This window comes from Nematolebias whitei, chromosome 5 (genome assembly GCF_014905685.2).
Source record: "Nematolebias whitei isolate Nwh7 chromosome 5, NemWhi1, whole genome shotgun sequence".
NCBI classification, from domain to species: domain Eukaryota; kingdom Metazoa; phylum Chordata; class Actinopteri; order Cyprinodontiformes; family Rivulidae; genus Nematolebias; species Nematolebias whitei.
This window is the reverse complement of record NC_056502.1, coordinates 24,525,220-24,540,560: the sequence shown is the minus strand read 5'-3', so window position 1 is coordinate 24,540,560 and position 15,341 is coordinate 24,525,220. Positions and strand designations below refer to the sequence as shown.

At 38.6% G+C, this 15,341-nt stretch overlaps 1 protein-coding gene across 1 annotated transcript; it reads right to left on the bottom strand.

The window, feature by feature from the left end:
• Nucleotides 1–912: 912 nt before the first annotated feature.
• Nucleotides 913–10,320, bottom strand: rcc1 (regulator of chromosome condensation 1). The gene is made up of 10 exons (XM_037677046.1): nt 10,249–10,320; nt 6,146–6,234; nt 3,728–3,915; nt 3,457–3,636; nt 2,669–2,765; nt 2,461–2,583; nt 2,224–2,364; nt 1,950–2,069; nt 1,686–1,838; nt 913–1,344 (listed from the first exon to the last, which is right to left on the bottom strand). Exons 2-10 carry the CDS (start codon nt 6,222–6,224, stop codon nt 1,169–1,171), a joined length of 1,257 nt encoding a protein of 418 aa, XP_037532974.1. The 5' UTR covers nt 6,225–6,234; nt 10,249–10,320; the 3' UTR covers nt 913–1,168.
• Nucleotides 10,321–15,341: the final 5,021 nt, after the last annotated feature.

Below are 15,341 nucleotides of genomic sequence, written 5' to 3'. Positions count from 1 at the left end.
GGAACAGCTTCTACCCTGAGGCTGTTAGACTCACAAATCCCTAACTTAACCAACTACTGTAATGCAACTTTAATTGGTGAAATGTCACTATCTGTGCTGCTGATTATCCATGCAGCTAATTCCTTGCCTTTTAGCTGCTGTATTCATACCCATCTGCTCACAACACTCACGTTCAGGCTGCTGTTTAATACACCATATTATATTACATTTTTACTGTTTAGTATCTTATATCCTTGTATAATATTTTTTTTTTATACCGTACTTCATATTTTTGCTATTTTGGGGTGTAATTGGGACCTTGTGTACACAATTTCATTCCACCTCAGGTACCACATGTGATGCGAATGACAATAAAGAACCTTGAACCTAGGTCTTTATTGCTGAACAATAATCTTAAAAAAAAAAAAAAAAAAAAAACTTTTCCCTTTTTTAAATATTTTTTTAAAGAAATTGTAATTCTGTTCATTAACACAAACTAAATCACATGAGCAAAGCCTTACATCAGGTAACGGTTGTATTTATTTACTTTTAAAAACAATTTTAACAAAATACTTGTCATATAATTTGATGCAAATGTTATAAAAGGATTTAAAATAAGTCATTTTTATTTTCTGACAGGAAAGGCAGCAAAATGCAGGACACAGTACAATTTTTATCATTCCAAATAATCCCAATGATGCGTCTGCAGTGGGTAAAAATGAACAGTAGTCATGTTAAACGCACACACTCTGAATAACATGTCTGAACCCAAGTGAAGCTAGTTATTGCTTTAAAGAAACAAATTCTATAAAAATAAAATAAAAAAATAAACTATTGTTCAGAGTCCACTTTCTTATGTCCTAAATGTACACACAGTCACATTCATGAACACAAGATTCAGCCATACAGTCATAAATGACAACAAAATCCAATGAAACATAAAAAAAATAATAATTATTGTTAAAAATGTATCTTTTTCATGATCTAACAAACTTCCTCCCCAGTTAAGAAGAAAGTAATTCTTCATAAAAATATTTCAAACCTGACCTCTACCCTGAACCCCCCCAGGTTTTGGCTCAGCACAGCCAGTCAAATATAGATTAACAGCCTATTTAAAACTGAGCACCCTGAACAAGGCCCCACGTTGAAAACGGTCAAACACTCCCCGTCATCCTGCCTGAGAGGGTCATCAGCTCTCCTGCTTGTCCTTGACCAGTAAGACTGTGTGCTGCCCTCCACTGGACGCCATGAGTACTTCACGGTTCTCCAGCTGTTTGCCCGTCATCTTCACAGGGCTCCACTCGTCATCCTCCTCCCCCGTGCCAAGCTGCAGGTTGGTGCCCATGCCCCAAGCATACACACATCCTGAAATGAGCAAACAAATGTTAAAACAATAAATGCATGAACCAAAAGTCTGATTATAAGCATTTTACTTTGTTTATTCATTATCATTTGGTCTGATATTAAGAACCCTGAGAGGCACCGAGAAGAAATTTCATAGTTTATCAGAAAAATGAAGGTGAAACTTACAAACTACAAAATTGTTTGGTTAAAAAAATCTTTATGCAAGGTGTATGGAAAGTTCAGTCAAACCATACTGTTAACTTGTGAGCTTTTGTTTAACATCTTTTTTTTAAACAAAGCAGAGAACATTGTGTAAGAAACTCAGAGCTTGGTATTCTGCTGCAGCTGGTTTTGTTTCTCACCCTCTCTGGCGACTGCGTAGCTGACCGAAGCTCCACAGGATACGCCTCTTGCCGGCTCTATCCCCTTCACAGGTGTGGGCTCGCTTTTCTCTTCAGCTCCTGGACCCAGACCAAGGCGTCCGTACTCCGCTCTACCAATGCTGTAAACCTGGCCTGAAACACAAAATTCACTTTATTAGCCCAGCTGTGTCCTAAACCCTGTACGCTGAACAGAACATGTCTATTGTCTAAAATGTGCGGACGGAAATGTGGGTCAGCTGTTACCTTCAGCATCTAGGCAGATGGTGTGATGCTGCCCTCCAGAAAACTCCACCCAGGCAGTTGTAGAGTTCTTGAAACATGTCAGCTTTACAGGGACAAAACACATCTTGGTGCTTTTAGTTCCTGCACAAATAAAACTATTTAAGTTCCCTCATCAAATTATCTTGGCAAATATTGAGTATCAGCTAATGCTGAACACAAAGAAATGCTGTTTATCAGAAGAGTTAACATCCCTGTTACTAATTACTGTAACAAAACACTAATAAGCTACACTGACCCAGCTGGTGATAGTTCGAGAGGCCAAATCCATACACGTATCCTTCTTTAGACACAGCAAATGTAAAATATGCCCCACAAAACACATCAGTGAAGTGGATTTTCCCTTTGACGATCACCATCTGTGGCACTAGCAGTCGCTCTGAAACAGGAAACAAAATAAACAACAGACACTACAAATAAAACTAGTCAAGCTCAGTAGAAAGTAAGAGTATATGTAAAGTATTGTGGTACCTACCGAGACCTTTCCTGCCCCCTCTGTTTGAAAACTGCTCTGGCACTCGTCCCAGCTGTCCCTGCTCTGCACAGCCCGACGTGTACAGATTCCCATCCAGCGTCAGCAGTGCCACGTGATCGTTACCTAAGAATATATCCACAGAAGTTACGACATAAACACAGAATATATTTTAAACTGTGAATGAATAAAGCAAGCAACTGTTGCATACCTGAGGCTATTTTCATGACAGGCTCTGTGAGGGGAATTTTAACAGGAACAAGACATGTTTTCATGGGCTCCAGGAGGCCAATAACTCCATTGTTGTCCTGGAAAGTCAAGTACACAGGAGGTGAGCACACTTTAAAAACCGGAGCAGAATATAGTGAAGCTCATTAGCCCCCAGAAAAAAAAAATCTGAAAAAATGAAGGAAAGCATAAATCTATTACAAAATACAACAATAAAAATGTATAAATTGAGAAACATATATATCTTGCCATAAAACAGTGTGGATAGAACAGATTTAATGCAGACATACCTGTACAGATAAGCCAATTTATTCGCTTTCAGGCAGATGATAGTGGTTTTTAATAAAAAAGTGGCAAATTAATGCATCTGTAAGAGCACTTTAATGCCCCTGTTACTTTTTACTATTAGTTGTTTTTTTTAACATTGTTTTACATTATTAGTGTTTAGCATAAATCTGTTTCTTTTTATACTTTAAATAGATTGGCTCTAGCAGCATAAACATAACTTTCAATAAGGTACTAGTTTGAGGTGCACACGTAACATGAACCGCTTCTTCCTTTTTTGGGGTTGCGGGGGTCACTTCATCCCAATATCACTGGGTTTAACACAACTGAGCAGTTTGTCACTACAGATGGTCTGTGTGTTGTTGTCAGAGAAAACAACAACAAAAGAAATGTGCATCAATCAAAAAGACAAGTTGTAAGATCAATTCTTTATATTTCCCAAATGTCTGAAATTCATTTCATTTTTTTAAACAGCAGTTTACCAACCCTGAAGGAGCCCCAGATAAACACTGATCCATCCTCTGTGAGTGCCGCTGTGTGGCTGTCCCCGGCAGACACTTGGACCACCTTCTCGTCCAGAGTCACCTTTTGAGGAAGCGTCTCAGATCCTTCTTCTGACGTGTCCCGTCCAAGAGCTCCCTCATCGTTGCAGCCAAAAGTGTAGACCTGAACACATGAAGACAGTTTATGTGAGAAATGTATGGCTTTTCTTTTAAAGAAATTTTAATATAAACAAACAAGATAAATTTCCACTTACTTGACCTGTTTCACTGAGACACACTGTGTGCATGCCTCCTGCTACCACTTGCACTATTTTCTCTGGTAGGGACACAAGGGCTGGCTTCTTCCTCTCAGTGATACTCTCACCTAGGCCCAACTGCCCAACATCACCCTGGCCCAAAACTAGAACTTGGCCCACCTCCTTGCAATGACTCCTGTGTGAAACTGATACAAACAGACACAATTATAGCTCCCTACTCTGTTCATTTAATAAGTCTGCAGATTTGATTGGTCTTTCAAGGCCAAACTTGACTATGAAATAAATAAATAAAAATGTGAATGCAGTTTGTGACAGTTTAAACTGTGGTATTACACTGCGCCAAATTTATAGGCCAATTTATTCAAAAAATACAGAACAATATCCATCCATCCATCTATTTGGGGCAGCTGTGGCTGAGCGGTCAGAGCAGTTATCCTCCAATGGGAGAGTTGAGGGTTTGACGACTCCACCAGCAGTCACATGCCGAAGTGTCCCTGGTCAAGACACTGAACCCCTCATTGCCTCCGATGTGTGTTACATCAGTGTATGAATGTGATAAAGCACAGATGAATCTTTGTAGAGATATATGCTCTGATACATGCTCAATAATCCAGGTAGAAAAAAAATCTAAATGTTAAGTCAGGTCCTCTGGACGGATGCAAAAAAAAATAAATATATACAAAAACTTGTTGAAACGTTTCGTCTTTAATCCAAAAGACTTCTTCAATCTGAGGAGCTGCATAAACTCAGTCTTATAAATAACACCTTCTCATCAACCAGTTTGTTGTTGACATCCAGAACTAGTTGTTCACCTGATATAAAGGAGGATCCAACAATTGATCATTAGCACCCTGATGGCCGCTTGCTACTCAGAGGGCTGAGTGATACTTGCAATAATAGCATGTAACAGGGGGACAGTTGAACACGGAAGTCTCCACCCCTGTTTAATGAAAGTTCATACGAGCAGATGCAAAAAATGGCAGGTTGGCTTTCTTGGACTGTGAGGTCTCAGTCTCTAACAAAGGACATTTGCAAACTGAGGTGTACTGCAAACCCACCAACACAGACCAGTATTTGCAGTTTGACTCCCATCACCCTTTCGAGCACAAGTTAGGAGTCATCAGGACTCTGTACCACAGAGCAGACAGCATCCCCACTAACTCAGGAGCCAGGCAGAAGGAGAAATCCCACACAAGACAGGCTCTAGAGCAATGTGGATATTCTAACTGGGTTTCAAGAAACCCAAACAGGACTCCAGTCAGCCAACAGGTGAAAAGGAGGAACCCAGACCAGTGGTCATTCTGTATGTTGGAGTTTCAGAGAACCTGAGACATTTATTCTCTAAACGTGATGTCCCAGTGGCTTTTAAACCACAAAATACATTACGGCAAAGACTGGTTCATCCCAAAGATCCAGTCCCTCGGCACGAGCTGCTAGAAGCTGTTAGACTCGTACATCCCTAACCAGGAAAATCACTGTAAGGAAAAAAAAAAAAAATCGCTAATGCCACTTTAACTGGTGATATGCGACTTATCCGTGCTGCTGATTGCTGGCCTCTAAACTGCTGTATTCATACCCATCTGCTCACTAGAGTCATGGCTGCTGTTTGATACAGCGTTTTATTTTACATTACAAGTGTCTAGCGTACATCTTAGATCCTTGTATACGGTTTCTTTTTATACTTTATATCTTTGCTATTTTTGGGCGAAACTGGGACCTTGAGTACACAATTTTGTTCCACCTCATGTACCGCATGTGATGCAAATGACAAAGAACGTTGGACCTTGAACAAACAGAGTAATGTTGTGTATGCTGTTCAGTGTCAGGAGGGCTGAGATCAGTCTTACATCGGGGAAACAAAACAGCCACTGGCCAAAAGGATGGTCCAGCACAGAAGATCAACATCATCAGGCCAGGACTCTGAGGTCTACACTCATCTCCAGGCCAGCGGTCACTCTTTCAGGGATGAATATGTTCGCATCCTGGATAGAGAGGAACGATGGTTTGAGAGAGGAGTAAAGGAAGTCATCTTTGTGAAAAGAAATCGTCCATCATTAAACAGGGGTGGAGGCCTCCGGGTTCAACTGTCCCCCTCTTACAATGCTGTGATTGCTAGTATCACTCAGCCCTCTGTGAATAGCAAACAGCCATCAGGGTGCTAATGATCGGTCGTTAGGCTGATGGTCCTTCTTTATCACGTTAACAGCTGGTTTAGGATGTCAGCAACAAGCTGGTTGATCCACATGAGAAGGTGCTGTTTATAAGACTGAGTTTATGCAGCTCCTCCAACTGAAGAAGTCTTTTGGACAAAAGATGAAACGTTTCAACACATTTTTTTTAATCCATCCAGAGGAACCGACTTAAATTTGTTATATATATATGACTACAGTCCAACCACTACTTTTAATATTTTACCTTTTAATTTTTTGCATAGTTTAAGATCTTCTACAGCAGCTGAAGACTTTCTTTTGTTGATGGACTTTTTGGGAGGCATGGCAGCAACACTGAAAGAAAACACATGGAAAGAAACACATTTTTATATTTTTATAATAGTTTTATTTATTTTGTGAACAAACATGCTCCTTTTCGTCAGTTCAGAGTTAAGGGACGAGACAGCCCCTGGTTTACTCCAGAGCTAGCTGACCTCCTGCACAGGAGAGATCATCTTTGGGCTGCAGCGAGAAAATCTGACTCAGACACTGATTGGTTGAGTTTTCGGCAGATGAGGAATAAATGCACAACTGCTGTTAAAGCTGCTAAACACAACTATTTCTTATCGCAGACCTCCAAAAATCTAAATGACCCTAACAGATTCTGGAAAACCATCATATCTCTCTCAGCACTGGATGCTAAGGATTATTGTGCTGCAATTTTCTTAGACCTGTCTAAAGCTTTTGACACTGTGGATCATAACATCTTGTGTCATAAGTTCTCAGAAATCGGTTTCTCAGAACACACCATTGGTTGGTTCTCTAACTATCTTTCAAATCGGATGAAATGTGTTCAACATAATGGTACTTCCTCCAGTTATTTAACAGTCAACAATGGTGTACCACAAGGCTTAGTCTTAGGAACCACCCTCTTTACAATCTACATAGGTAATGTAGGCCAGAGCATCCCTGATGCATCCTTACATTTCTATGCTGATGACACAGTTGTTTATTGTCGAGCTAAAACAGTTGATAAGGCTTTCCAGCTTTTGCAATCCGCATTCAACATCATCCAGTCAGATTTGTTCTGCCTCAAGCTTGTCTTAAATGCCGATAAAACCAAAGGATGCTTTTTTCAAACAGGAAGTCAGTCCCAGAGTTCTTCCTCCGATTTATCCTCAAGTGGTGTCCCTATTTAGTTTGTTGATTCCTATAAATATTTGGGTATCTTGGTCGACTCACATCTCTCTTTTAAGCTCCATGTGGAAAACCTAGTAAAGAAACTGAAAGTTAAACTTGGTTTCTTTTTCAGAAACAGATCCTGTCCAACTCTGAATGCTGGGAAACGTCTTGTAACTGTGACTTTTCTTTCCTCCATCGATTACGGTGACATTATTTACATGAATGCTCCTACAAGTAGGGATGCACCGATCCCCCTTTTTTTTCCACTTCTGATCCGATATCTACGGTTTTGTATCGTTCGATACTGATCCGATATCTATCTGATACAGAAAAACTGTGCTGAATTAACAAAAATTGCTAAATCATGTCATCTGGACCCGTTTCTGAAACAGGTACAGATGACATGATTTAGCAATTTTTGTTGTCTACCTGGATGTTGGAGCTTATAAACCCAGTGCTGAATTAACTTAAAACATTTGTTTTGTTAAACGCAGACATGAATGTACTGAATTACAAATTTATTGAAAACTCTGCACCATAACAGCACACTTAAACACACCAAGAGCTTCACAAGCTTGGTTAAACATGTAAAAACAACACAATTTTAATTTGTTCAGTCAGTATGCTAGCGCGTGATGTCACTCAAAGCAAAAACATAGAATTAGAGTGAATAGATCTGCCCAGTCGTGGATCGGTCACATTGTCACCAATACCCGATCCAGAAGTATTTATTTATTTTTATATCGGTACCGATCCCGATATTGGTATAGGATCGGTGCATCTCTACCTACAAGCACCCTGCAGATGTTGGATGCCGTCTATCATGGTGCACTAAGATTCATAACTGGCTGTGATTATCGTACCCACCACTGCACCCTGTATTCACTGGTTAACTGGACATCATTAACTTCATGCAGACTCTCTCACTGGTATATTTTCATCTTTAAATCACTTCTTGGTCTGCTGCCTTCATACATCTCCTCCTTCATGTCTCTGCGTGAGTGCACCTACAGCGTGCGCTCTCAGGACATTATTACCTGCAGTGTTCCCTCAGTGAAAACTAGGCAAAAGGGCCTTCTACTCTGCTCCTGTTTCCTGGAATATCTTACAAAAAGATCTGAAGCTCTCGACCTTGACCTCTCTAAGTAGCTTTAAGAATTTGTTGGACTCCTAGCAAGGGCCAATGCAGACATGTTCCTGTTTTTAGTTTTCTACATTCGCCTTATAATCTAGCTGTTTTGACTACTTTTTTTGCCATCTTATTTCAATTTGTAAAATAAATAAATAAAATATATATGTATGTATGCCTCTTTTATGACTGTCTATTGCTGTTGCTATTGTCCATTGTTGTCATCACTCATTGTTGAAATCAGGTCTCTCTTGTAAATGAGTCCTCAAGGCTCAATAGGATTAACCTGTCTAAATAAAGGTTGAATGGATGGTTAAGAGCAATCAAAACTATGATATTTTACCAAAAACTTTTCCCTCATAAAAAAAAAAAACCTTTTCCCTCATAAAACAAGAAGTTAAAATATAAGATGGCATCACAGTTGCAAATCCCACAAGTGTCCAAATTCTAATGGAATGTTAAATGTTATCACAATGTATGGGGCTTTTACCAAATAGACAGTAAAGATAAAATCATATGACGACCTACAAAACAAAACCAAGAGGAGCAAGACAAAACAGCCTTTATCAAAGCTGTGATATTAGCCAAATGCTGAAGGGGCTCAGCAGCTGTCAGATGTTCATTTCAGCAGCTGACTCAACAGCTGTTGCATCAGGAAATTAAAAAAAAAGCACTCATAAATGAAAAGTACCCGTCTTGAAAATACATTTGCGGAAAGTTGTATTCAACATTAACATACATGATAGTTACATAACTCTTAAAGACACATTTAATATTGCGCTGCTGATTATACATGCTGCTGATTTCTTACCCATAAGCTGCTATTCATTTAACCTTTATTTATACAAATTAGTCTCGTTTAGTCACGAGGACTCATTTACAAGAGAGACCTGTATATTATATATATTCATACCCTTCTGCTAAGGCTAACCATTCAGGCTGCTGTTTAATACATCTTAATATATGTTGTTATTATTAATGTTTAGTGTATATATTATAGGCTTGTATACAGTTTCTTCTAAATATACTTTTTTATTATTGCTATTTTTTGAGTGTAACTGGGACTTTGACTACACAATTTTGTTCCACCTTATGTACCACATGTGATGCAAATGACAATAAAGTCACACTGAACCTTGATTTACAGTAATCTAACTTTGAAATATACTGGTATATAGGGGCTACACAAGGTACTTTTTATGGTGGTCAAGACTTCCAGGATATGCTTTTCATTATAAAATTGTCAACTCCCGACAAAGTACTGTTTGGAGTAAAGATGGTGGACTGACTAGCAGATGACAAGGATTTCGTGCTTGCAACCCTTCCCAGATCAGAAATAATGGAGTGAATTCAACTTTAGCCAGTTTTGTCATAAGCACACAAACAGTATCATTCTAGATTTTTTTTATATGCAAGGGTCATAAAAAACAAAATAATTTATATATATATATTAAACTGTCACTCAGTTCAGTTTTGGTTAAAAACAAAAGCCTTGAAACGCGCTGATCTTATACAACACTGGTTGACATTCCTTCCGGATACAGCTGGATTTCCCACATCTGCTCTCAAGGCTTGGAAAAAAAACAGCGTGTAAAATGAGCACAATACAACACTAACAGGATTGTAAGCTTAGGAACTTACAAAAATGAATGATAAGACGAACATACTTTGTCAAAAGTCCCGTGCAGCAGTGCTCACCAGTCAAGAATAGTTTTAAAGTGAGCTGCACCCATGTGTCAGTGCTAACAGTTAGCAAAGCGATGAAGGCTGAACTTCAGGTTAAATTCTTACTGTTAAAAAGCGGGACCAAATCAGCTTAGCTGTCATTGATGCAGTAACATGAAATTATACATTACTAAAACTAAACACGTTGTCTAAGTGGCTTTAATGGATAACCGTTAACTAGCTATCACATGCTAACTTTCAGGGTTAGCATCACATTCGGGAATGAATGAATAAACGTCACAAACTATATAACAGGTCGCGCGCCGGTAACGTCGTGTTCATCCGTCAGTTGTTTGTGCTATGAAAGAGTTTAAAGAAGATAATACACTAACCTGAAAACTTAAAGAAGTTTGTAGTTTACGTAGAGGTGACCATACACAGCCTGTTCCCGATCTTCAGACATGAAACTCACGCGGGACGTCACGTCACGTTCTTTGAAACCTTTGGAGCGCACGTTCTCTTAAAGGGACAGTACCACCTCTGAGTCAGTAAACAGGGAGAGAGGCTCATTTTCTTTGTTTATTGAAACTTTTTAAAAACTTTTTAAAATAAAATTAAAAGCCCACATTAATTATTTTGATAATTTATTAGGCTGTAGTGGTGAGTAATACAGCACTTGGTCTATAAAATACTATAGCTTAAAAAGTATCCCAAAACTCTTTTTATGAGACAACACAAATCGTGGTTGCATGTCTAAACTTTATATTGCATTTTGCTTGCTTATCAGTGCAACTACTTACAGGTGCATCTAAAATATTAGAATATCGTAAAAAAGTTCACTTTTTTGGTCAGACGTCATTTCTGAAAGTGAAATTCAAGGTTCTTTATTGTCATTCGCATCACATGTGGTACATGAGGTGGAACGAAATTATGTACTCAAGGTCCCAGTTACACCAAAAAATAGCAAAAATATAATGTATAAAAAAGAAACAGTATACAGTACAAGGCTCTAAGATATATAATAAACAATAATAATAATATAATGTGTTATGTATTGTCGTCATTGTTTGTTCCAATACAATGGTGAAATTGGCTCTCTGCTTTTAACCCATCTACCACCAGGTGGGGCAGTGGGCAGCTATGGAAGGCGCCCAGGGATCAACTGGGGATAAGGTGTCCTGCTCAGAGACACCACGAGATGTGCAACGACGGGGGATCGAACCCAGGACCTTTGGGTCACTAGTCGGCTGCCCTGCCTCTACATCAGGGGTGTCAAACTCACTCACAAAAGGGGGCCTAAATTAAAAACTTTTTTCAAACTAAGGGCCAGTTTCAGAATCTACATTAACTCAAGTTAGATACCCAACATCTTTTCTTGGTTGCAGGTTCCTCAAAAAAAGTGTTTGATTGGTCTCATTTGATATTCTCTGTTGCACTTACATTTAAAATGACATCTTGCGGGCCAGATAAGATTCAACGGGCCTTGAGTTTGACATATGTGCCCTACATCATCTCGGCCCTGTGATATAATACATTGTATTAAATAGCAGCCTAAACATGAACATTCATATATGCCACAGATTTATTGCATATAGAGTGAAACATTTCAAGACTTTTTTAGAATATATTTTATAATAATAATAATACATTTTATTTCAAAGGCGCCTTTCTGGCACTCAAGGACACCGTACAAAGAATAAAATCAGCAGTAACAGAAACTAAGAGATGAAAAGAAAAGAAAAGAAAAAGAAAGGAAGAAAAAAGACAATGTATAAAATCAATATAAAATCAGGCAAAACCAATTGTGTCAGGTGGAAAAACCAATTGTGTCAGGTGGAAAAAGCATGCGTTGAGATGATTGTCAATTTTCTTTCAATTTATTACCTAAATCATCTCATTTGTATGTAGAACTTGTAGCAAAGCAATATGAAAAAATAGTATTTTATTGTAGAAATCTGTTTAAATGTGCTTGGTAAAAGCAACACATTACATGTGTTGCAATGACTCTCGGCTACTACCACATATTTTTTTAGCTTATCTGTAAAATTCAAACAGTAAGAGACATTATTGTGTTGGCCAGTATCAGTTAGGTGTAGCCACCCTTTTGAATTGGGTTGACTCTAAAAATGTATGATTGGTAGATGTACTGTACATTCAGGGATTGCTTTCTGAAAGTTTCATTAAATTATATTCAGTGATACATGATAATTTTTGCTTTGGCGTTGTGATCTGTGGTGAGAACAGGGAACAGGTGGAAGAGAACTTGGAGAGGTGGAGGTATGCACTTGAAAGAAGAGGAACAAAAGTCAGACATAGTAAGACAGAGTACATGTGTGTGAATGAGAGGGAGGCTGGTGGAACAGTGAGGCTACAAGGAGCAGAGGTCACAAAGGTGCAGGACTTCAAGTACTTGGGGTCCACTGTCCAGGAAAATGGGGAGTGTAGTAAAGAGGTGAAGAAGAGAGTCTAGGCAGGATGGAGTGGATGGAGAAAAGTTTCAGGAGGGATTTTCAACAAAAGGGTGTCAGCAAACGTTAAAGGAAAAGTTTACAAGACAGTTGTGAGACCAGCTATATTGTATGGTCTGGAGACAGTGGCACTGACAAAAAGACAGGAGAAAGAACTGGAAGTAGCAGAAATGAAGATGCTGAGGTTCTCCTTAGGAGTGACAAGGATGGATAAGATTAGGAATGAGATCATCAGAGGTACAGCACAGGTTGAACAACTGGGAGATAAAGTTAGAGAGGCCTGACTGAGATGGTTTGGACATGTCCAGAGGAGGGACAGTGGGTATACTGGTAGAAGGATGTTAGAAATGCAGCTGCCAGGAAAAAGACAAAGAGAAAATATATGGATGCAGTTAGAGAGAACATGAAGGTAATTGGAGTGAAGACAGAGTGAGCTGGAGGAGGATGACTCGCTGTGGCCACACCTGTAGAGGGAAAAGCCAAAAGAAGGTGGTTCATGAAAAATTTAGCAAACAGGGTTGATGCCAAAATTTTATGCAAAAGTTCTAAGTAAAGATCTTACCCAATGAGTATGAAGTATGTGTTGTGAATAACACTAAGCTATAGTAGTCACACCAAATTGTAGCACAATATCTACAAAATTGGATGAATTATAGCCATTTTGAATTTGCTATAGCAACCATCTTGAATTGGGTTGGCTCCAAAAGTAAAGAAGTTAATTAGCTGTGTAGGTACATCCAACGATTCAGTTTCAATAAAATGCATCCATTGGCACACAAGATATTTTACTGAAACATAAACACACAACGGGCGGCACGGTGACGCAGTTGGTAGAGGTGCTGCCTCTCAGCGAGCAGGTTACCATGATCAAATCCTGACCGGGGGCCTTTCTGGGTGGATTTTGTATGTTCTCTCCGTGCATGCGTGGGTTTTCTCCAGGTACACCAGTTTCCTCCCACAGACCGAAAGCATGCATGTTAGACTGATTGGTGACTCTAAATTGTCTCTAGATGTGAGTGAGTGAATGGTTGTCTCGTTTGTCTCTGTGTCCCTGTGATGGACTTGAGGCCTGTCCAGCGTGTCCCCTGCCTCTCAGTGACAGCTGGATATGGGCACTAGTGACTCCCACAACTCAAAAAGAAGCAGATAAATGGATGGATAAAACACAAGAGACAAAAATAACACATTCACCTTTGCCTTTTGGCAGCTTGAAATAAAAATCATTAGGTAAGTAAATAATGAAGTACTATACCTGGAAAAATATTAAGTTTTTTAGTAAATGTTTGTGTTGCATGCACCAAATACATGACCATTTTTCTTTATTAAAAAAAAAAAAGTGTTAAATGGAGACCAATTAATATCCTCTACTATCCTCGAACCAAATGAGGACAGTGGACTTATTTCTGTTTAGTTATGAACATCCATCATCTTTACCCGTTTCTTCCTTTTTGGGTCATGGGGGTCACTGGTGCCCACATACAGCAGTCACTGTGTGAGAGGCCGGGGGACACCCTGGACAATTCTCCAGTCCATCATTATTCATTTCATTGTGCTTCTGTGCAATGACAATAAAGGCTGATTCTGATTCTAAATAAGAGGCCAACAGAAAAAAAAGAGCCAGGTCCAGCTTCATTTCACAGGCGGTCCAAAGAATTATTTCACTTTTTTTTTATTAGATTCAGATGTGACTATTTACAGTTAAAAAGAAAATTGTCAGCTCATACATTTCCACATTCAATTAAAAATGAACTTATTTTTACAGGAAAAAAGTACACTTTCATATTTCTATTCTTGTAGCATTTAATCATAATCTAATATTCTGTACTTAAAAAAATAGCAACCTATATTACTTTTATATTTAAAATATCTTTTCAAATGAAAGGAAGACGAGATATACAGAAGCATCAATTAAACCTATAACAACCTGTACACAGCAAAGAGAACCCTGTAAGCTACTGGCCAGACAGAAATATATAAGATAAAACACTTCTGCAGGTTCAAAATGACTCCCTGTTGACCGTTTATACATTTTCAGATTTTTTGATAAATCCCTGATCTACGCCCATATCTAAAGTTTAAGCACATGACCTTATTTAAAACAGCTACAGAATGCATTGCAACATTCGCTCTTTAAAGGGAAGTACAAAAACTCATTAAAAAGTATAAATGAAGAGAGACCATCCAGATGCAGTGGCACTGGAATTCACATCCCGATTGAAAACATCTGTATCCTTTAAGTCAGGGGTTCTCAAACTTTCTGAGTTCAGGGACCCCTTACAGGGGAGAAAACGTTTCAGGGACCCCCTCATAACCCTCATGTTTATGAAATCATTTTCTTCAATTTGTCTCTTTAATGTAATAGAAATATTTGTGTAACATAAATACTTAAGGCCTGCTCTTTAATAGTGTTGATAAAATTTTAATACTTTTAAACATGGGGAATTTTTAATTTAAGACACAATTAACAAATTTTTAAATTTCAACTTCCAAAAATTACAGTTTTGAGAAAATTAACAGCATCAAAAACCACTTTAAAACTTTACCTGTTCACATAATGAACATAAATGTATTGCTACTTAATATTGCCAAATACTGTGTGTGTGGGGGGGGGGGGTCCGCACTTAGAAAATTTTGAATAAAGTAGATGTGATTTCCTACATTTTGTTGTATTTTAATGGGTTGTTAAGACATTTGCATGCTTGTAAAAAAAATTTTTTTGAGGACCCCCAAGCACTGGCTCATGGACCCCCGGGGGTACGGGGACCCCAATTTGAGAACCACTGCTTTAAGTCCTTTAGGTGTTTCTGTTGTTGGCACATGTTAAAACACCAACACCCCATCAAGTTGCACCTTTCTTTTTAAAGTGACAGTTCAGACATTTTAAAACAAAGTTTTTATGGAAAAGTATGAACAATTGTTATTTTACCTGTGGTTAAAACTCCATTTCTTTAAACACATAAGGCAGCAATTTCTCATAACCTCTCCATTAAACCCTTAAAAAAAAGTGAACTCTAACT

What these genes read in the sequence shown, in the direction of transcription:
- rcc1 (XM_037677046.1), bottom strand. Translation starts at nt 6,224, where the DNA reads ATGCCTCCCAAAAAGTCCATCAACAAAAGAAAGTCTTCAGCTGCTGTA. An exon ending in AGGGGGCAGGAAAGGTCTCG is followed by an intron (nt 2,365 to 2,460) that starts GTAGGTACCACA and finishes TTCCTGTTTCAG; the next exon opens with AGCGACTGCTAGTGCCACAG. An exon ending in CTACGCAGTCGCCAGAGAGG is followed by an intron (nt 1,345 to 1,685) that starts GTGAGAAACAAA and finishes TGCTCATTTCAG; the next exon opens with GATGTGTGTATGCTTGGGGC.